Here is a 24,417-nt window from a genome sequence, read left to right as displayed (position 1 = left end):
TGATCAAATTAGAAGGACTTGAGAATATTATGGGCTTCCCACAGTAGTAAAATTTAAGACCAAAGTGATCAGTAAGTAACCGAACTTCCAAAAGCATTAACCAATGTACTTCAGCAGGAAAAGAAACCAGATTTCTATAGTGGACTGCAAACAATGTCCAGTATTAAATTAAAAAAAAGACAAAACACTAGACATATTAGAAACAGGTAAATTGTGGTTCAAAGTAAAGGAAAAAGAAAGTTAATAGAACTAAACCTTAAATAGCCCTTATGTTAGAATAAGCAAAGACCTCAATGCAACTATTAGACATGTATTCAGACTTAGAAGAAATAGTGTTTTAATTATAAACGGATAGGGAACTAAGCTGAAAAATGTAAACAATAAAAAAAAAAAATTGAGACTCTAGAACTAAAAAGTACAATAGCTGAAATTAAGAATTCCCTGGAAAAACTAACATCAGATAGAAGGTGAAAGGATATCCAATTAACACATCAATAGAATTTATCCAGTTTGAAGAACCGGGACAAATGAAAGGAAAATGAACACAGCTTCAGATACCCGTAGGACAAAATCAAAAGGTTTAATAACAATAGTCCAAGAAAGGGAAGAGAATGGGACTAAGGTAAAAAAAGATATACTTAAATAATGCCGGAAAAACTTCCTAAATCTGATGAAAAACACTGACTTGCAGATCCAAAAACCTGAGTGAATCACAAGCAGGATAAAAAGAACCACAACTCGGTTCAAGGTTTAAACTGCTAAGAATCAAGAAGAAAATCTTGAAAGCAGCCCAGGGGAAACAAAGACAATAATATCTGATTTCTCATCAGAAACAATGGAGGCCAGAAGACTGTGAAACCACATCTTTAAAGTGTTGAAAGAAAACGAGTAAAACAGATATTTTCAAATAAAATTAAGCTATGAGAATCTGTCACCAGCAACTCTGAATTATAAGAAATGCTAAAGAAAAATGCCAAAAGGAAATGACCAGAGATGAAATTTGAGTCTACTGTAAGGAATAGACAGTAAAAAAAACAGCACGGCCAATAAACAAATATAAAAGCCCATATTTTCATTCCTCACATAATTTACATAAAAGACACCCCGACTGTCAAGAGCAAAAATACTAAACTATAAGTTGGAGTTTATAATGTATGTGGAAAAATACATGACAATAGGACAAAGGAGGGAGATTTGTAAATGGAATTACACTGTGATAACATTTTTGAAACATGAAATATGAAGCAAAAAGCAGACAATGTCAGGTGTGAGAAGAAAGGGTGAAGTAGGAAGCATGATGTACCAGGTGTGAAATGTAAACTATAAGGAGTTAAACTGTTGACTGATGAGTTAAGGATGCATATTGTTAGACCTGGAGCAACTATTTAAAAGAAGAAGAAAATGAAAAGGAGTATAACTAAAAAGCCAACAGATGAAATAAAGTAAAATACTAAAATACTTAATTAGCTTGAAAGAAGGCAGGAAAGGAACAGATAAACAAAACAGAAAACAAATAGCAAGATGGTAGACTGAATCTTGACCATATAAATGGAGGAAATGTTTCAATTAAAAGGCAGCTGATTATCAGACTAGACTTTTTTAAAGCAAGATCCAATTATACAGTGCATTTTAAATGTATTTTATAAACCTTGTTAAAGGTTACCAACCATTTGTATTTCATAGCCATGTATCTATATCATGATTTAACAGATGTAAACTCATTCTGCTAACAAAATGATACCTTATGCTATAGAAGGACAGTAGCCTGATGCCTTAAGGTAAGTTTACTCTGTGGTTTGTGGGCCAATACTTACATTTGTTCCTAAGAAGGCAGGGTGGGGGAGGAGGAATTTTACTTCATTTACCCAGTATGCAGCATGCTACTGTACTGCACAGAAGGATAAGAACAGCACAGACAACACCAGGAAAGGGTGAGATCTGCTGGGGAGCTAAGGAAATCTCAAGAAAGTGCTCTACAATGTCACCATTTTTCCAACAAAAGCAAAGCTGTAGGGAATCTTAGCCAGGAATCCATTTTTAATCAGTGGGCAGTAAAAACTGAGAGAAAAATAGATGAATGGTTACTCTGAGTCATGCTCATTTAGTAAATGAAGAAATGAGAGAATAAAAGGGAATAATGAGAATTTAGAGCTGTGTGTGACTTGCCTTCTGTACTTCAAGAAAGAGGTACAGTAATTCGGATCAGGGAAAGGCAATCTCTTTGTAGACAGTGTTGTTCTGTCAACAATCAGAGAAATCGAAGAGAGGTTTTTCTGCTTCATTTGAACTCTACATAAACTCAAGACTGACACTTCCCAAAGGGCAAGGAAAAACTGGGTAACCCAATGCAGGAGGCTTAGGGACAATAAAATAAGGCAGAAGTCTTTTGTAGATCAAGTGATTAAATTAAAGTTAAATGTCTCCTAGAGATCCTAAGTAAGCAAAAGAGCATATCCACTCGGTAAGGGAAGAAAATAGAAGGCTAAGCATTTTTTTTTTCTCCTTAACAAACTGCTGCTGCCAAACTGCACTAACCTGTAACATGCAGTAACTTGCTGTTTGGACATCTCCAGTTCTGTCGACGTAACTCTCCATTAAGTCCACTCCATCTTTAGTGAGGCCTGTAAGCAGTATTCCTTCCAAATTTCCAGCCTCTTTCATTTCATTGGTCAACTTTTCGATATACCTATTTAACTGGAAAATTCAAAGTGATTTTTCTAAAGCAATCCATTCCACTATTGGTATTTTCTGCTTCATAAATTCTACATTTAGAACAATTTTACTCTTAATAGAAAACATTTTAAAACAAAAGCCCTTATAAAAACCTAGATATGTGATCTCTAAGTGTGCATCTATTATAAATTACAATACAACATCCATGATCATTTAAAATATCTTTTTAAAAAGGAAAGATATTTACTATGTTTTGTTAACTGTTCTATAAAGGATCCACAGACAATTTACTATTTTATTTTATTTTTCCATTTATTTTTATTAGTTGGAGGCTAATTACTTTACAATATTGTAGTGGTTTTTGTCATACACTGACATGAATCAGCCATGGATTTACATGTAATCCCCATCCCGATCCCCCTTCCCACCTCCCTCTCCACCCAATTCCTCTGGGTCTTCCCAGTGTACTATTTTAAATTTAAAGAAAATTGTCCTTATTATTGAGCTTCCCAAATGGCACTAGTGGCAAAGAATCTGCCTGCCAATGCAGGACACACAGAAGCCTCGGGTTGGATCACCGGGTCAAGAAGATCCCCTGGAGGAGGAAATGGCCCCTCACTCCAGTATTCTTGCCGGGAGAACCCCACGGACAGAGGAGCCTGGCGGGCTGCAGTCCCTGGGGCTGCTAAGAGGTGGACATGACTGAGCGGCTGAGCAACAACAATCATTATTATGCAAAGTTCTTGATGGCTGTTAGGATATAAGTCTCGGAATCTGAATTGGAACAGAACTTAAAGATTACCAACAATAAATATTTCTTATGTTATATGTAGGATGGATAAGCAATAAGGTCCTACTGTATATCACAGAAAACTATATTCAATATCCTGTGGTAAACTAAAATGGAAAAGAATATGAAGAAGAATGTATATAAGCATAACTGAGTCACCTTGCTGAATAGCAGAAATTAACACAACACTGTAAAACAACTGTACTTCAATAAAATTAAAGCAAAAAAAAAACCCAACTTGAAAAATCTCTTTTGGGATTTTGATCCAGTAAAGCTCATGAGTCCTTTATAATCTTATCCTAAACAAACAAAAAAACAAACCATTTCTTATAAGGTCTTCCCTGAATTCGTGCTGCACGCATGCTCCGTCTCTTAGTTGTGTCAAACTCTTTGCAGCCCCATGACTTCATCCTACTCCAAACGCTAGCCAAGACTGCTATGTTCCCCTAGCACTGCCTCACTGTTGTACTTAGCACACTGTATTACTAGCTAGTTATGTTCAATTCTCTCTCACTATCTACATGCTATATTCATGTGAAAGTATTAGTTGCTAAGTCCTGTCTGACTCTTTGCAAGCACACGGACTTTGGCCCGCCAGGCTGCTCTGTCCATGGGTTTTTCAGGCAAGAATACAGGAGTGGGTTGCCAAACCCTCATGTACTACTTGTTTATTGTATTATAAAATGAAGAAATTCTTTAATGTAGTATCACAAAGTAAAACAAACTTTTTAGTTTAACATCTTTACCTACTGACTAATCTCACTCATCATGGCAGAAACAAACTATTAACTCAGACTCCTTTTAACTGAAGTACAGTTGGTTTATACTGGTTTTAGTTTCAGTCATGAATCCCTTTGCTCTTTTATATATACATATATGAATCCCTTTGCTGTACATAAAATATATATAGACAACATTCTTTTTCAGATTATTTTCCCTTACAGATTATTACAAGACACTAAGTATAGTTTCCTGTGCTATACAGTAGGTTCTTGTTAAGTCAGCATTCTTAAATAAATAAATTTAGGTATGATACATGTTTATGTCTCAATCTAAAAGAAATTACCTCACTTTTTAGAAGAATTTTTATATAAACCTCACACATATTTACACATAAAGATTAGTTTTTAATCCACTGACAGTAAATAGTAATCAATTAAAATATCAAATTAAATTGTTACCTGACTATCACTAAGGAATTTACAAGCAAATGCCACTCTGTCACGTACGGCAACCTTGTTTTCATACTGAAAAGAAGAGAAGCAGCAAGGAGTTACTTTCAGGCGCTGTGAGTTTTAAATTTTGCAGACTAGATATTTTATACCTAATATACAACTTAATTTTCAAATGTATTAATAAGTTATTGTGTATATACTAGCAGAGCCATGAACTGCCTAAGATGCCTTTCTTAATGTAATGCTCAGAAAACTCAGTGCTAAGGTTATTCATACGAAGTAAAGATGTACCTCTTAAACCGACCAATTTACTCAAAAAAAAACTAAAACTAGTTCACTCTTACAAAACTTTAATATAAAACAAAAACAATGGTGTACAGTTTATCAAATTTAAGATGCCAATAATCCTTTCATCATTGAAATTCATTCTGGTGAAACTGAGGAAACCTTTCCTTGGCTTCTAAGTTAATCAACAAGTTTAGGAAATCTGTGACTTATCAGTAAATACACTAGCACAGGATTTAGAAATATCAATACATGTTTCTAAACACAGAGTTTTAAAACATACTCTAATAAGTAAATAGACACACTTTTGTGGCTATAGAAAAATACTGTCATACAGGTAGGTGGCTTGTAGCAAAATAAGAGGCATTATAATACATTCTTAAGTTTTTGTATACTCATCAATATTGTAAAATACTATTTTGAAAAGTGTTTACCACAAATGTAGAAAGTACAATTCATTTTGTGATAAGTAAAAATACAGTTTAAGGGTGGATAAAAAATCCTATACCTATTGAAGTCAGTCCATGAAGTACGGTTTTCCTAATTTAAACACAGGTTCATTTCAGTTGATACCTCAGTGTGTTTTCTCAATTATAAAATATGGTTCTGCCCTAAACAGGAGACAAACTAGACAGACAAACATTTGGTACAAACTAGATTTAACTTTTGAATTATGTTGCATGTGTTAATATTTTGATCTGGAAAGAGTTATAAATATTATGTGTCCCATTTTACAGATGAAAAAACTAAAACCTCGAGAAGTTCACTGACTAGCTTAGGTAACTGAGAGCAAGGACTCAGGCCAATATCTTCTGATTTCCCAATTCAAAACCTTTCATGAGATTATTGTAACTTACAATTTTTAAAAAAGAACAATGACAATTATTACTTACATATAAAGTTTAATTAGGTACACTCTTGACACAGTTTGGAAATATAAACTTCCTACTCAAGATATGATATCCCTTATTTAGGTGTAAGAAAAGAGGGTATTTTTAATAGATCACTTAATTGGAAACATAGACTTAATTGGAAACACAGAAGTTTAATAATTAGACAATATCTTTCGCTATCAATTTAAACTCTAAACAGTCCACTTCTTTTTCTAGTCTTCATTATCCTCTACTACTTCCTAAAAGTATTTTATTTTCACAAGATGCAACATTTAAAGTCTTCTATTTAACAAAAAGAGTAGTAATAGTAAAAACAAGACCAAAAAACCCCCAACATGCTGTTGGATATTAATAAGAAGTGGTTAAAAAAGTTCAATAGTAATTTGTTAAAAGTAAGCAAAATACATAAACTAAATAATTGTCAAAAGGAATACTAACAACATTTTTTAACATACTCATTAAGATATCTCAATAAAATACATGTTTTTAGAAATTCTTATGACCTGACATTTAAATCAATTATCAATGTGTATTTTTAAAAGTGCTACAATGGCAAAAAAAAAACCAGAAATACATTTCACATTTGATAGCTCTTCTCAGTGCTACAAAGAAGCCCAACAAATGCCAAAAAAGTTGTGGTAATAAGGTGAAGCTTAAAACCCTATAATAAAACTGATGAACAACGCTCACTTCTTTCTTTTCCCACTTTGTGATAAAGAACCTATTTAGTGATGTGGTCATAAGTGGTTAAAGCAGGAGAGAGAGGAAAAAAAAATTGCAATGAAAAGACCAATTAGTGAAAAAATAAAAAAGTCCACTATAAGTAGTGTGATCATTTATCTTCCAAACTGGAACATGTCTGCAAAGGACAAACACTCAGACAAGATACTTGGACATCCTGACCATCGGTGATTATGCACTGATTTACTCAACTAAAAAGAGAAAAAAAGACAAAACAGTATACACACATTTAAAAGATTATATTTCAATATAAAATATATGTATCTGGAGTTGCAGAGTTCTAGAGCTCAGTTCCTTAGCTAAAGTATAAAATCTTAATCCTTCTATGTCTCTAAATTTTATTAAAACCATAAAAAAAAAAATCAAGGTCAGTTTGCTATCAACAAACTCCAAATTTTTAAGATATCTTGTTTTAAATAATATAAATTCATCGAAATGGAATGTTACTTTATGCAAGTGACATTTGAAAATTTTAAGAAAGTTATATTAAAAACTCCTATCTTAAAAAGAGGAGTCTCAGGAAACAGAAATCAGCTTAGCTTACCAATACTCCATCGTAAGATCCTGCTTCACTTGTCAGAAACGCAAACATGACGCACAGATATGGGTTGTTTAACTGTAATCGTAAAGTGCTGCACATTTCCCTCCAAAGGGAGTTCTTCTCATCCGTATAACCCGATAAAGCCATTGCTACCACATTAAGATTCAGATCGCCTGCACATTAAAAAGAACTACTGATAAAAGTAATCACAAGCTTAATGTTTCCTTCTTCAAGTTCTTCAATCATAAACAAATAAAGATCACAGGGTGACTTTAAACCCTCGGAAAAATAAACCCATTAGATAACGGTTCTGACGCATACTAGATAATCTGGCAAGAACCACAAGCAAAAACTTCCACTCTTATAAAATCTCTACCCATATTGCAAACCTTGAGCAGGACAAGCACATCTTTTAATTCCTGAATTCTCACTCCAGGCAGATTCCTACACAGTATGTTACTGCTTAAGGAGCTAAATGCGGAGCAGCAAAGCACACTGCCAACTTTACCACGGTCATTTACACAGAGATGTTTCAAAGTGTTGATGGTAAATATTATTGTATCTCAGCACTACGATTTTCAAAATCATCTTTGTTTTCCTATTTCTACATATATAATACCCTTGCTTATGTACGTGTTTTATCAGCAAAGTACTAAAAGTATTTCAGCATTCTTATTATAGTGTTATACTTTTAATTTTTCTCTGGCAAAATTAACTGCCAGAATGACCACAGAATTGTATTTAGACATACTTGCCACAAAGTGTTTGTTACCAATAGTCATCTAAAGGTTTGTTCTCAGTCGTTCATGGGCTGCTGCTGAGTTGCTGGCAGGCAGGCAGTCCTACGGCTGCCTAGCCACCTAACCTGAGTTTAGCTTCAAAGAGAAAATTAAATTCACTGTTAACTTTACTCTGAAGTGTTTTCTACGTTTATTATAGCAACTTTATTATGTTTCTTAATTCTAATCATTTACTTCTTTTCCAAATAAAACAGCACTTTCCACTGTATGTTCTTAATAGCCTGCTCCTCATTTCTATAACATTTTCCCCAGGTTATTTTGTGCCTGCTTCCTGTGCTACCACCACAACAAAGGAATGTCTTCTGTGAATTCTGATTACAACAATCTGTCTCCAAATGGAAAGGACTATTTGATTCAGAGAAATTTTTTCTCCAGTCCTCAACAAGGTTATTCAAATCACTGAAGACACTTTTCCTTTATTGTTAAGATACGCGCTTAACACCAAATTTTTCAGGTACAGAGGACAAAAATTATCATGCTCTCAGGTCATAGTAAAATTAAAATTAGAAATGGCTTTAAATATCAATTCTTTCTTCCATCACCACATATCTTCTGCTGCACTCTCAAATGGGGCAGATTTATGTTAGAGTAAAAGTGAAGAAAAAGAGGCCAATCTGGGCAAAACATTAGCTTTTTCAACTTTTAGACTATATGTAAAATTAACATATTATAGCTAATTTCAAGTATTTTTCCTACAGTAAAACAGAACTGTAATAGTTTTTAAATGGACCACCAAATATTCTGAATACTCATACATAATTTGGCAAGGTGTATTAAGAATTGGTGTATTGAAATGAAATAGTCCCAATTAAAAAAAAAAACACCTGAATTCTTGGATTAAGATTCATTTCTCTGAGTTTTCTCTTGTAAAATGTCAGAGTGAAAATTTTACCACACTTACCTTTGTTTCTTCTTTTAAAAAAAAATATTAAATGGATAAGATGTTCAAATAAGCAGACTCAAGCAGAAACACTTTTGCAGATCAAAGTATGATTTTTATAAGAACCTATATTAGTCTCACTAAAAGTGTCATTCAGTTTCCTAAAAGTCAATCAAAAACCATACAAAAAGTAAAGTATAACCTAAAATACAGTTAAATGTTTTCCATAAAAATGCTTGCAAACTAAAGCAGTTCTAGTCTCCAAGAAAAAATATCTTTAAATGTATGTGAACTACTGGGTTGGTCAAAATATATGTGAACATTGTATGGTTATGTTATGTTTCTATCTATGAACATTCTGGCCAAATTATCATCTTTAAAGAAAAAAACACTGCAATAACATTTGTGTATTCTTTGTAGTATTACAGAGACAATTAAAACATTTTCTTTTTCATAAACATAACCAAAAGTACTGGACTAACATTTACTTTTATAGATACAGTTCTGTACTAATTTCTCTTTAAAAAAAAATTTACCAAAAATATTGATTAGAGTTTTAAAAATGATCAGCATTTTTTTCTCTCAGAGATTCAGTGAATGGCCTGTATCTTAGTATATAACCCTGTACCTTTTCCTGAAGACGCCCCTTCATTCAGGATCTGGATGGCTCGCCGAATATCCAGGTTGAATAATGCCACAGCAGCTGCTCTCTCCCACTCGCCTTCTTGTACAAGCGAGTTCAAAAATGGACCAACATCCACATCCGTCCCTTTCTTTATCCACCCACAAAGCTGTAAAGCTAGGATTCTCTCTTCATTTAAATTCTGAATATCACTTTGTTTATCCAGCCCACTCCAATTATGTCTGCTGCTTTCCACCATGCCTAAAAGAAGAAACACCTTTATAATGTTTAATTATTTTTTAAACATATTTGGCAAAGAAGTCAGTTTTACAGAGGTATTTCAACATTAGATTTTAAATATTCAACTTCTCAGCCACAATATTATGACAGCATAAACATAAAACATGCCACAAACAAAACATACTTTATATATTGCTAAGTACAACAGCTTCCTGAGTTACCAGAAAGAGCTACAGGAGTAACAGTCAACGCTCTGTGGGCCACGTTGAGTCACTGTGTCAGAGAAGTCTCCCTGATCACCTTATCTAAAATAGGGTGCCACCTGTTATTATCTAATTGACCACTGGTCCCTCCACTTCCTTTACACTAACATATGCTCTCATATTTTATTTATTTTTCAGCCTTAGCACTTCTCCTACTAGAACATAAGTTCCAAAAGGGCAGGCATCTTGTCTTTTATTTGAAAGGTATTCCCAGTACCTGAGAAGCAATGCTCATACTCTCCTCCTCCTCCTGTCGCTCTATGAATATATACATCTATATGAAAAAGCGAGATAAAATCATCAAAGTACTTTGAAAGGTTAAGTACTAAGCTAAAATACAATAGGCATGGTCTGAAGGTTTTCCCTGCCTTACTAAGCCAGGAGACTTTATATTCTCATTCTCTTTTCGTAAGGAATTGTTTCATGAAAAACTCTGAAGATGAGTTATTTGTAAAATTGTGGAAACTTTAAAAATAGTTAAATAATTACACTTGAAATTCTTTAATCTCACTACTGGAAATTTGCCAATTCAGATCAAGGAGCTAGAAAGAGACTTCTGAGAAAAGGTTTTCTTTAAGAGAATACCTGTCCATCAAAAAGAAGTGTGCTGCTCTACTTGCAACCATGAGGGAAACTGCTGAAGACAAAGTCACTTAGAGTTTGCAAAAGTGAAGTTTTAAGAATTGAGAAAACTCTGAATAATTAAATAAGGTTAATAAAACATGTTAAAAATTAAAGAAGTTTTTTTCTGAATAACTAAATTGTTTAGACAGTATGTAGTCATTAATTTCAGGTAGAACAAGCTGCAGATGTACTATAAGGTATTTACTTTCCTATCTCCTGTATAAATGTTGGATTTAGTGCTGATGATATTATCTACTGATTAAAAAATACAACTTTAAACAGGTGAACAAAAACCAATTTATTTTTCAGACAATTCCTCTCAATTTAATAATAATCTAGCTTCTTAAGAGTTTTTTTATTTTCCAGAAACCGTATCATGGAATAGAGACCAATATGTATGAATCAAAAGAATTCACTGCTAGGAGGTAGAAAAGTATTCTGTAAGTGCATGGATACTGTGTCACATTGTTTTGGCTACTCAGAGACATTTCCACTGCTTGACAACTATGCTATAAGTAATTAAGGTTATCAAGTAAGCAATGTGATATTGTGGCTTTTAAGTACATAGTCATATTGTGATTTTAATATGCATGAATTTTTAAATATATGGTTAATTAAAATCAATTCATACACACTGCATGTGTATTAAGTTGCTTCACTGGTGTCTGACTCTTTGTGACCTTATGGACTGTAACCCGCCAGGTTCCTCAGTCCATGGGGATTCTTCCACCAAGAATACTGGAACGCGTTGCCAGGCCCTTCTCCAGGGGATCTTCTCAATTCAGGGATCGAACCTGTAACTGTTATGTCTCCTGTACTGGCAGACGGGTTCTTTATCACTAGCGTCACTTGGTAAAGTGACAAGATTGTATCCCCAAAATTTGAGATTGCCCACATATAAATAATAAAATCATCATTTTATGATGGCTGTGAGGGAAATAAGTGAAACAGGTTCACTTAAACATTAAAAAAACATTAAAATTTTTGTTTCAAATACTACATCAGGCAATCAAATACTATTTGCAGATACAAAATTTTGCATTTTTACATCTATATAATAATCCAGTGTTTATAAGAGCATTTTGTTCTCAAAAATCTAAATCCCAGATATTCTGTCCCTTAAAGTAATTCCTCTTAAAAGGCATGCTTCCTAGATCAGTTTGCCTTTCAAGTATGAAAAATATTTTCATCAATGTTGGATGGAAAGTTGACCAACATTATGTAATTTTCCGCCATCTTAAAAGGAAGGAATTATACCTACTGACAACACTATTACCTGGCTCCAGAAGTTGTACAAGGCCTTCCCTCAGAGCATGCGTTCTCCTGCTGACTGAGTTTTACACTTGATCCATCCTGTACTCTTGCCTCTGGTTCTTTGCTTCCCTATCTCCAGTGGTCCACACCTCCAGGATGTTACCCACTCTTATCATGGACATACTCCGCATGACTCCTTCTCCAAAGGAGCCACTTTCTAACCACAGCCTCACAGCCTTTCAGCTCCCAATCCCAACCTTGAAATCATCCTCTGACCACTCGTATTTACTTGCCAGTGTCCTGTCATCTTCCTCCCTCTCCAGCTTAGATCCCAGGGACCAACAAATGAATCAGTCTTGCCAGCACCCTTAATTCCCTCGCTCCACCATCCTTTATTCTTTCTTCAGGTAAAACAACGTTGCTGCACAGTCTTCCCATTTCTCAAGACAACTGTCTCCTCTATCCTATGTTCTCTCCACAACCTCCCTGCTCTTCTCAACAAGCAAGCCTACTATGTTGAGAAAATAGGAGCCATCAGGAGGAACACCCATCAGCTTCTGATCACTGAACATTAAACAACCTGCATAAACATCTGGGCTTCCCAGGTGGCACAAAGGGAAAGAACCCACCTGCCAATGCAGGAGACAAAAGAGACATGGGCTTGATCCTTGGGTTGGGAAGACCCCCTGGAGTAGGAAATGGCAACCCACTTCAATATTGTCTCATGGAAAATCCCATGGGCAAAGGAGCCTGGTGAGTTATAGTCCAAGGGGTCACAAAGGATAGGATGCAACTGCACATGCACAGGCCTTTCCCCTTTCCCTCTGCCTGCTACGGAGCAGGTGTACACTCTCCTGTCTAAAGCCAACCTATCACCTATGCTTTGGTTCCCGTTCCTAGGAATTTTGCTCTTCATGCTCTTTGTTCTGCATCTTCCAACTGCATTGTATGCATTTCTTCTCATCAGCAAATAAACATGCCTAAATCAATTCCATGTTAAAAACAAAACACAGAAGGTCCCCATGACCCCAAATTCGCATGCTGCTATCTCTGTGTATCTTCTTATCCTCCTTCATATAATCAAATTTCTTTGAAGAATTAATTAAGATGGATGACCTCCTTTTTTCAACCTACATTTATCCATTGGACATCACTATCTGGCTATCTCAAATTTATCCCCCAATAAACTCTTTTCTTGCTCTCAAATGCATTCTTCCTGTGCTATTCCTATCTAATTAACTGCTATTAGTATTATCCCAGTTGCCTTAGCATGCTTTCATTTTTCCTTCCCCTCCAACTCCTTCATCCAATTAATTAAATTTGTCCCACTCTCTAATCTATCCACATTTCTTTAGCTCTTCTGCCACTAACTTCAGTAAGAATTCCATCATATCTTGCCTGATTATTATGGCTTCTGGGGTCCCTGCTATCAATCTTAATCCTCTCCAATCCATTCCACACACAGACTGACAGCTCTAAAACACAAATCTCATCTTGTTACTGCTCTCTAAAATCTTTTCTTGGGTTCCCTTTGTTAGGGATGATAACAAATAATTAATATATTTAAATATAATTTACCATCCCTTTAAATTCCCTAGCCCCTTACCATGGCTTCCAAGTCCTGGGCTGCCTCGCTGCCTCCAATCTCTCTTCACGTCCTCTCCCATGCTCTGTCCCCGCAACACTTACTGTGTTCTGTTCCCTCTCCTCTGGGCTCACAGAAGCAGCTGCTCCCTGTCTGAACCCCGTCTTTGCCTTTACCTCCTGCAAGAAACCACCACTAGTCCCTACAACCGGATTATGAATTATTCTATCCATAACTGTCTGTTCTTCCTTGTATTATAACTAACTTTACTTGTCCATACTCTGAACTATATGGACAATATGAGTTTGAACTGCATGGGTCCACTTATACAGAGTTTTCAATAAATATAGTACCTGTATTTTCATTTTACAGATCTCTAAATGTGGGGAAAAGTTAGTGTTTGATTAAAGATCACAATATGTGGAATCAAAAGAACTAGCCTTTGAGTCCTAATTCTATCTAAACTGTTCTGGCTTCCGGTCTTTGAGTGAGTCACTTAGCAATTTCTTTGTTTTTGAGAATGAAATATAAGTATGCAAATTTTTGACTGGGGGAGAGGGATCAGCAAACCTAACCACCTCCTCGTTCAAGGGTCAACTATAGACTGTAATCTTCCCAAGAGCAGGAATCATATCTCGTTCAGTCTCCCTGATGAAAGAGATTTAGCTATCTTATTGATAGTTATGTCTCTAGTTTCTAGAATTCTTGGCATATAGTGAGCAAGTAATAAACATTTGCCAAATGAATAAACTTCTCTTACATTACAGTTGAAAGAATTAAATCAAGTAACATGAGAAAGCAACTAGCATGATATCTAATTCGTAATAGGCACTCACTATTATTATTTGTCACCAAAGTTAAAGTTTAGCTGTGCACTCGATAAACTTGTGCACTAGGTTACTGTGGGCAGGATGGCTCACCATGCTGACTTACTATGTGCTGAACTATTAAAGATACAATTAGGAAAAAAGAAAAGATTGAAACCTAAGGACTGCCATCTTTGACAGTCATTTCTCTTTTTACTTTGGGGTTGCAGAAACAAAAATATGTACACCAATCCAAACCAAGCAAAAAGCCAAAAGTCCAGCAATTAGGTAATCTTTCCAACAGTAGTCTTAATCAAACAGTTTGGGTAAAGCCTACTTTTAAGTCATGATACTCAGTTTGTTTCTACTGCACCAAAAACATATAAAGATATTCCATTATTTCCCCGTGCTTTACAGGTACTTGGCTGGCTTTTCCCTGAAATATATCAAAATACAGCAAAAAACAGTAAACCTCACAATACTGAGAATGCAATGTGGTCTGACCTACTATATAGCTATAAATACTGTTCATCAAGATAACACAGAATTACTGACCTTTACTTAAATTAATACAAATGGAAGTCTCTAATTAAGCTCTTTCACTTTATTGCTTACAATAAAAGTTACTTTTTTGGGTCGGATCTACTGAGAGAACACCAAAATGAAATAGATGATATAAGTAGTCTACTTAATCTTCAGTAATGTGAACCAAAGTAATTTAAAAGTCCTTTAAAAAATAAAATAATACAACCATTTAGTTGAAATGCTCAAACTACTCATTAAAAAAGAGCATTTTATTTTGTATTTTTTGTACAGTATTCATGAAAGTTCTATAAAAAACCAAGTTGGATTTATTACTTCTACTCCTATTTTTTGACTAAAATCATAAGAACTACTTTTCTAGCAGCTTGACTTGTGACCAAATTTGACAGCTATCTAAAGCTAGATACCAAATGCTAGGCTGAGAAAACAACTAAAATTCACAATTCAATTCCAATAAAGACAATAGGAACAACTGTTTAAAGAAGTCAGGGAACAAACATTAAGTCTGGCTTTCATGTCATGTTTCCATTTTTTTTAAAAACTGTTAAATAGTCTATTAATTTCAATCCTACATTAATTCATACATTTATTCAATCATCAAGGACTGAAATAGTAAGGCACTTCAGGTAAGTCCATACTTCATGTCATAGTTATACAGGCCTTGCCAAGTGGGAGGGTTTAGACAGCAAAATAAAAAGGGGTCTCTTTCAATTAGAAATTTTTAAATTTATTTTTTATAAGAGCAAATACTGTGATAAAATCTGAACTAACCACCAAGGAGAGCCTATAAATCCTCTAATGTAATATCTTTCAAAGTAAGTCTTCAAAAAAAAGTGAATAAATTAATGACTAGATTTAGAAAGTCAACTATCCCTTCAAAGAACCAAGACTCCCTCCAAAAAGAATTTTACATATATAAACAATTATGCATTTAACTCAATTCACTAAAATATCCAGTCAGAAACAATGCAATAAAAAAAATGGCCAGATATTACAGTATCCTGAAGTAACTAAATATGGGGAAAAAATAAAGAGAACAAAAATTAAACACATACTGCATAAAATAAAAACAGAATTTTCTTACCCAAAGATGATTTTACAATTGATTTAATTCCTGCATAAACCAATGATCCTTTGTTGCCTGGAGATTTCTGATCCATATCTTCCGTATACTGCTTCATAAGTATTTAAATGCATAGGAAATACTAGTGATGAAGCATAATAAAGTATTTCAAAACTAAATTTATTTTCATTTGGAGCCAATTTATAAAAGGCATTGGTTCTACCGTTATAGAGATCTACTTTTCTTCCTCCTACTCAATCTGCAAGGCAGTATCTCAAGTTCAACAGTTTTAAACAATTTCACTTTGTGATCTTAGTATTATGACTTGTATTTGCACACAAAACATTCAGCATGATATTTACAGACTGACCTTTCGGCAAACTTCAAGAACATTTCTATCTGATTCATCTCACAGAACTCACCACACAAAGGATATAGTGCAGAGTGTACCAGAGTGACTTGAGCTGGGGATCCTCATTTCCAGCTAAAATATGGTTTCTCCACACCTGCTCTGTATCAAGCCCATACCTTGATAAAGCCCGAAGGCGCATCTTCGTTGCTATATCCTTTTCTAAAGAATTATCATTTTCTTCTTCTGCACATTCATACAAATGACGACCACAAGCCCACATCAAAGATGTAATTGGGCTCCAGGCAAGAGAGATCCTTTCAAAAACAGTGAAGTCAGACATTGTCCGGTTAGGAGTTACAACTATCATTCGATTTTGACTCGTCGGATGCCAAGCAAAGGAAGCAATGTAATTGTCACAAGGTTGCACACTTCTTTCAATTATTGTGGGTTCAGTTTCATCACCAATGGGAGTGGGTGTGTGCTGCATATCATATAATCTAATAATGTTACTATCCCTCGTTAAAGTGGCAAGCAGACCAGTTCTAGTTGGGCACCAGGCTACTTTTGTTAAGGGCTTTGGTTGCTCAGTCAAAGTCAAAACTGGCTTCTCAAATTTCCTAAGATCCCATATTGCGACCTGACCTTCATAGAAGGAAGCAACACGATCATGGAAGTATGGGTCTACTGTAACGCCCTGAACAGCTTTCGTATTCACAAACATCTTTTGACTTGTATTCCGAAGATCAAAAATGGCCAGGTTACGATGCATACCAGCAAGCAGAAGTTTCTGGTCTCGTGGAAGCCAACAGAGAGAGAGACAAGCATCGTTCTGTCCTAATTCGTAAAGTGGTTTTGTTACTAATAATGATGTTTCAGTTTCACCTACTGAGAGTCTTACTTTCTCCATGGGAACTATATCAGGGGTGTATTTGCTGCAGATATCCCAAATCAGCACTGAAAAGTCAGCTCTATGTTTATCTAGACCAGCAGCAAGCCAGTTACTATCCAGCGGATTCCATGCAAGGGTATTGCATTGTCGTGCGTGTTTTGGAACAAATTCTTTTCCTATCAAATCTCTGAACTTTGAGTTATGATCTTGACCAAGACTTGTCAGTACGACTCGACCATTTGCTTGTCCAACTGCTAGGAGACATTCAGGATCATAACTGAGATACCAGGCAACACATTTCATGTACGGGGTTTCTGAATTTATTGATAGCAATGTAGCTGCAGAGTCTTCAGATAAACGTAGAGATCCAGCTTTGAGTTCTGAATTCACAGTAGATTCCACATGATAAAGACTAAGTTCAGAGTCACATACAACAAATCTATCAACCTGGTGTGGTGCCCACAGTATATCAGGTTTGGTGCCGCTCATGTTTATTGATGATCTCAGAGAGTCCAGTTAGGTCCATTCACTGAAAATCTGCTCAAAAATAAAAAGTTTTAAAATGTTAACGAAATATAATTCTAAGCCAGATTTAGAAAGTCAGGAAATTTTCTATTAGAAATTTGTATTGAATTCAAGACAGCATTTATTAATAAAAAGAGGAAAAGAAGGACTTCTTCCAGTAAGTTGAGCTGGTAGGAATCTGAGAACTTCATTCTGGTTTTATTTCCCATGATCAATTATCTTAATTGCACTATTAATAGTACCTTCAATTTAGTACCTTCAATCAGGGTTGAAATAACTTCAGGTGGTGAGTAAATTAATAAGTATCATCCCTTTGAAGGGGATAAAACTTTAAAGGGTTACTGTACCTAAGTAATCACGTACCTAGGTAATAAAGTTGCACTATCCAACAGAACCTTCTGCAATGACAGAAATGTTCTCTCTCTGAACTGTCCAATATGGTAACTATTAGCCACACTGGCTACTGAGCACTAGAAAATGTGGTAGTGCAAATTTTAAATTTTACTTAAATTAATTTTTATATAAATAGCCACATGAGGCCACCATAGTGGACAATGCAGACTTGAAGTAAAAGCCATGAGTCTCCTCAAATTTCAATGGTAAGAAGCAGGAATATACTGAGTTTCAGTCCTAGCTCTGACATATACCATACAGCTAGTACAGTAAAGGCTCAAAAAAGGTCTTTTGTGTTTGGGGGTCCTTTTGTTTTCTCATCTATACAGCTTAAGGATTAGGTTAAGACTAGTATTTCCCAAACTTCAGTTATTCACCTACCACCTGTGCCCTTTTTAATGTTTTTCCTTAAACTGACTCATTCTTAAAATCTGAAAATCAATTTTGCTTTCATCACAAGGTCCATGAATCATGAGTATGACATGTCAAACATATTTTTCTAACATACATTGAATAAATATATAACTATTAAAAATCAACTGGGTTACCTAAAATCATCCTGCTTATGACCAGTAAGATACACTGCACACTGGGAAACTGAATGAGCAATAGAGGCTTTTTCAATTTTCAATTCTATAACCTTTGATAGGTATTGAAACAGGATTTTTGAAAAGGTTAACTATTCTAGTAGAAGTTTAAGCACATAGACACTAGAAATAGTTATGCTAAAAATGGTTAGTTTAAAAATACAAGCTGCTTACAAAAACGTAAACTTTTGTTTTTCACTGAGTCTGGCTATAGGTAAATACGGATTAAAAAATGAACAAAGATACTCATAATCTTCATGGCAACCGGTATCTGTACACCCATGCTGTCAGTTCTTAAGACGCAAAGTCAGGTTCATTCATTTATGTCCTGTACCAAACGCAGAGCCTGGCAAAGACTCCTAATAAAGATATTCTAAATAAATTCAGCTCAAACATACTTAACTTTTTGATCTTGCAAGTTTTAGCCAGGAATTAGCAGTCTAGCATTTCAACAGACTCACAAAATTTAGATGACTGGGAAAAGCCTTTAAGAATTCTAACACTGCCTTATTTCCTTCCTTAATAGGTCTGATGCCCAAGATCAGTCACTTTAATTATATTCTTACTAGCACCCTCAACTTCTTCATTTCCCTGCCACTCCGGGCTTGCCTCCCCCGACGCTAACTCAACTGAATTATTCACTGTCTTCTTTCCTCCACCCAGGCTGCCGAGTCTCAGGGCTCTGCATACTGGCTCCATAAAAAAATAACAGACAACATGTCTGGCCTGTGGTGCTGTCTCAGCAATTCTTTTATTCATCTTCCTACTCTGGCCTTTACGAAATTCATCATTATGTAACATCAAAGTGATCTTAATAAAACACAAACTTATCCAGGTTATCCAACTCCTGCTTAAAACCCTCTCATGGTTTCCAACTGCTCTTTGTACAGACTTCCAGCTCTTCAATATAACCTATAAAACCCTATACTGCTCCAGCCTCAATGCACCCCCTTCCCCTCCCTGCTAACTGTGCTCGAGCTATACTATCCCTCTTCTCAGTTCCTAGGACGTGACCCTCCACCCCCACTGCCACACCTCTGCAAACGTTTCTTCTGCCTCCAGCAGTCTCCCCTCCCTTCCTGGCCAAGTCAAAACCTGCTCAGTCTTAAATCAACCACCCTCTATCCCCTCCCGAATCTAAAGCAGGTTACTTAGATATATACTCTCATCGAATCACATTCCTCCCTTTTAAATCACCCTCTCCATCTCTCCTACTAGATTATAAACTGCCTGAGAGTACAGAAACTATCTTCTGCTCTCCATATGAACCTCCAGTATCCAGCACAGTATGAGGCACGTAATAGAGACTTAGTAATTACTTGTTAAGTAAATGCATTTGTTAAATGCTTCCTCTGACACTTCTCACACTGATTTCTCCAAGTTGTACCAATCTCCCCACGCATGCACCCCTGCCCTTTCTAGTAGGTGTTGGCTCCAGCCAAAAACTAAGAGGTCACTGTCACAACTGGTTCGTCTGTTGGGTAAGGGCCCACAGTGAGCAGCCCTGAGAAGACCGCTCTAATACACTGGCTTTCATTTATTCTGTAAATATTTACTGGGCTTCTATATACCAGACACAGTTCTAAATGCTGGGAACACAGCAGTAAACAGGGACAGATATTTTAGCAACCAGATATCCATCTTGGCTGCTGTGGACTGAACTGTGTCCTCCCAAAATCTTTATGCTGAAGCCCCAATTACTCCACATGACTGTCTTGGAGACAGAGTCTTTAAGGTTATTAAGCTTAAGGCTAAACAAAGTGATGAGGTAAAACCCTGATCTGAAAGAACTGGTGTCCTTAAAAGAAGATGAAGAGATACCAAAGCTCTCTCCCCATGTGAGTACAAAGGCAGCTGTCTGGAGTATAGGTTTCACCAGAATCAGACCATTCTGGCACCCAGATCGCAGACTTACAGCATCCAGAACTGTAAGAAACAAATTTATATAATTTAAGTCAACCAGTCTATGGCATTTTTTTTTCCCCCAGTTGTGGGTGGCACTAGTGACAAAGAACTTGACTGCCAATGCAGGAGACATAAGAGACACGGGTTTGATCTCTGGGTGGGGAAGATCCCCTGGAGGAGGGTGTGGCAACCCACTCCAGTGGTCCTGCCTGGAGAATCCCATGGACAGAGGAGTCTGCCGGGTCACAGTTCAGAGGGTCGCAGAGTCAGACACAACTGAAGGGACTTAGTGTGCGTGCACACACACACACACACGCACAAGCTAACTAACACACTAGTATAATAAAGCCTGTATTCTTGTGCTGAAGTTATGCCCAATCTTAAAGACAATTTAAAAATTTAAGAAGAAGAAAAGGCACCTTGTGTAACAGGAAGTAGCTAAGAAAACACAAAGGAGGAACAGATACTGCCAAATGAGGCTTCATTCATACTCACGCCCTTGGAAACAGAAGAAACCTCTCAAGTGGAGGTATCCCAAGATCTGGCTCATCTTCCTATCTCGCTAAAAGACAAATACTAAAGCAAGCACACGTATCATATAGGCTTCCATCCCATAACTGTACTCCTTACACAAATGACCTATGGTAAGAAAATGCAGTGCCACATGGCAAAATTCAATTAAAAAAAAAAAAACAAACAGAAAGTGTTACTATAATTTTAAAAAATATTTAATTTACATGACTCACAATTAAGAATCATCCATAATTCTTCTCGTATTATGTATATATTTATATTACCATCTACAAATCTGACGACAGTAATTCACACAGAATCAGAATTCATACAGAATTTGAGAGTTGAGTCTAGCAAACCCTGCTTAATTCACACAGGAGTACAGAGAGGACCAGATGTTCTGATTCTTCCCCAACACCTCCCTACTCCATCCTAGATTAGAGCACAGAGAAAGGATCACTACAGCATGTGCAGAGCCCCCTCCCCCACTTATCCAAAACATACTAAGAATTTCAAGACCATGACAGAAGAGCACCATAGCAAGCGCCAGGCCTTTTAAAGATGGGCCCTGACAATGTTTGCACGGGTCACACACCGTGAAACCGGCCCTGAATACACAGGTACATCTATACCCTCTTAAAAAACATACACCTGACCCTTGAACAACTAGGCGGTTAGGTAACTAACCCTGCAGCAAGGTCCACATATAACTTATAGCTGGTCCTCTGTACGTGTCGTTTCTCTATATCTGTGGTTCCACAACCTCAAATTAAACCAACTGTGGACCCTGTGGCACTGTGGTATTTACCACTGGAAGAAACCCATGTATAACTCCTGCTGTTGAAGAGTCAACTGTTTTTCTTTTCCATCCAACATACAATATAGACAGATCCTGGCTCCTGAACAAAGACCACCAGGAATATGGTGAAGAGCAGAACATCTTCAGCCCCTTACTAGCTTGACCCTAAAAACTACCTTAAAACACCAAGACTATAAAATAGAGATAGAGCATCTCCTATCTCCATCTCACATAGTGACAATCAAATTAAACGAGTTCTTTGCAGTGAAAACATGTCAGTATCACTACGATTCCCTTCAACAGCCCTGGAAATTAATGCTTTCAAATGCTGGAGACACCAACAACTGGGGGCAAAGGGGTGGAATTTGCCATAATTACAGCTTATATTTAGATCCTCACCTTCAGGTGCAACAAGGGCTCACTTCCCAGCAATGATTTCTGAGCAAAGGAAAGCCATGTTGATGATTCTGTGTTCCTCACCAGATGTTCATCTGTAATAGCATGGTCCAACGGAAACACAGTGTTAGCCATATAACAAACTTTCCTAATAGTCACATTGAAAAATAAAAAGAAATCAATCAAATCTAATTTAACAATAATTTAACCCGACATATCAAAAATATTATCCTTTCACCATGCAATCCGTGTAACATTTATTAATGAGACACATATTTTTCTTCTGGTACCAAGTCTTGGGAATCCAAGGTGTATTCTACACTTTCAGCAGATCTCAACCCTGTGTGGCTAGTGGACATTGAAGCGCTATATAATATTAAGTGTAGTATCCAATCACCTTGTTACATCTTGTTTTCTTTTCTACTTGTCTCAGCACGACACGTAATAACAGCAGCAGCTGCAAGAAATTTCTACAATCACCATCTTCAAGATGTTCTGTATAACTCCAAATTCCCCTTAAAATATAGCTATAAAAAAGACTGCAAAGGCAGTCACTTTCTAAGTGATTTAGGAAGGCTCGTGGCACCTGTGAGAAGCTTTATCCTCTCACGGAATTTTCACGACTCCGTACAGGCAGCGAACAGCGCCACCCGGGTGACAGGCCCTTGAAGAAGTATTCAATACGGTACAAGGGGAGCACAGCTGGTAGCAGCGCCGGGTAACGCAGGAATCTGCGGGCGGCTCCCACGCTCCAGACACTGGCTGAGCCTCTCGTCCACGGCGAGGAAGCGGTTCCACCCAAACCCGGCGCCGAGGAGGCTGCAGCGCGGACACAGCTCCGGGTAGAGAAACCCGCGCGCCCCCGGCCGCTCGCAGCTCCGAGGCCGGGCCCGCCGCGGTTACCCTGCAGCGCGGAACGCGACTCCCCACGTCTGGGCTCGGAGGACGCCCCCCCGGGTCTGCACTCGCTCGGGCTTTTCAACTGGGCTTTCCCGAGCGCCTGGAGGCCGTCCCAGCGCCCCCGAGCCCTCGACTCGAGCCTCACGGAGCCGAGAACGGAGCCCGGGCCGCACTCACCGACCTGGGAGGCAGCGCGGCCGTCGTACTGCCGCTTCCGGCCTAGTCACCGCCCCTCCCGCTGGGGGAGTCCACACACGGGCAAGATGGCGGCTGCGCCGGCGCGGGCAATAACCTGGCTACCCGGCCTGGGTCCACTTCCCGACCACCAAGCCTCGTGGACGCGCGGACGCGCCTCGGCCTCGGAAGGGGAGTTCCCCACTGCAAGCCCCGCCCCCGGCGATCCCGGGAGTCGCCCCGCCCCGGGGCGTGGTCACAACTCCGGAGGTCCCGGAGCTCCCGGCGACCCGCAGGCCCCGCCTGCTGCCTAGGCGCTCTGGTCCACCTCCGTAGGCTCCGCCCCCTGAGCGCGGCGGCCCACCTCCGCAGGCCCCGCCCCCTGCGCGCGTGGGCTGGATCCCGGGCGCTTGGGCCCAGACCGCTTCACCGAGTTGTTTCAGATTTCAAGGGCTTTAGAAGTTTTAGCTTATTTAATCAGTCTAAGTTTCCGTTAAAAATTTATTTGCGGGCTATCGACGTAGCAGAAAATCCAGGATACTTGGTTCACAATTCACTCACTCACTCCACAAAGACGTCCCGAGTGCCTAACTGTGTACTTGCTGTAATGCTGGGGACACTGGACTGAGCAATAAAGACGTGTGTTTGTGTGTGTCAGAAATGTTTCCTTGAGGACTGCTGGGCTGAGAGAGGAAGGACGAAGAGATGCTAGGAAAGGGAACAGGGCAGACGGGTTGGAGGAGAAGAGCCTTCTAGAGCAGAGGAAGAGAAAGTGCAGGGTCAGGAGGGCACGTATCAGTGGGGAAACGGAAGTGGGGATAGATTAAGATGATATTAGCGTTGGGAAACCAGCTTAGTGGGTCCGGCTGGACTTTTCCCTAAAGGCATTAGTACAGTCATTGAACGTTTTTAATCAGGAGAGTGGTGTAGTCAATTTTTACGGGAGAGAAGGGGAAGGGATAGGTAAGTATCCAAATGAGAGATGATGGTTACCCATAATAACCATGGATGGAGAGAAGTGTATGGCCTGAGGACTATATAGAAGTTGGGATGATTATGGGAGTGAGGGAGAAAGACGGTTCTAGGTTTCTGGCTCCCATAGTTGAATGAATGATGCTGCATAGGTGTTACAAAGCTGACACAGAGACTTTCTTCAGATGTCCCGCCATCTTTGCTTGTCTGTTCTTAGTTTAAAGGGCATGATTT

The 24,417-nt window shown here is 37.7% G+C and overlaps 1 protein-coding gene across 7 annotated transcripts in view; it reads right to left on the bottom strand.

Annotated features, from left to right (window-relative positions):
• The window catches only part of MIOS (meiosis regulator for oocyte development), a 35,072-nt gene extending 11,666 nt beyond the window's left edge, over positions 1-23,406 (bottom strand). The window contains exons 1-9 of one of the 7 annotated variants that reach the window (XM_065938937.1): positions 22,724-23,212; positions 22,535-22,594; positions 22,141-22,232; positions 16,215-17,556; positions 15,800-15,898; positions 9,407-9,661; positions 7,102-7,271; positions 4,645-4,710; positions 2,536-2,694 (exon numbers count right to left, since the gene is read on the bottom strand). In XM_065938937.1, the coding sequence (XP_065795009.1) occupies positions 2,536-2,694; positions 4,645-4,710; positions 7,102-7,271; positions 9,407-9,661; positions 15,800-15,898; positions 16,215-17,508 (2,043 nt within the window). In that variant the 5' untranslated portion in view covers positions 17,509-17,556; positions 22,141-22,232; positions 22,535-22,594; positions 22,724-23,212. The other 6 variants (XM_065938939.1, XM_065938935.1, XM_065938942.1 and 3 more) reach the window with 6 other exon arrangements.
• Positions 23,407-24,417: the final 1,011 nt, after the last annotated feature.

This window comes from Muntiacus reevesi, chromosome 6 (genome assembly GCF_963930625.1).
Source record: "Muntiacus reevesi chromosome 6, mMunRee1.1, whole genome shotgun sequence".
NCBI classification, from domain to species: domain Eukaryota; kingdom Metazoa; phylum Chordata; class Mammalia; order Artiodactyla; family Cervidae; genus Muntiacus; species Muntiacus reevesi.
This window is presented reverse-complemented; position numbering and strand designations above follow the sequence as displayed.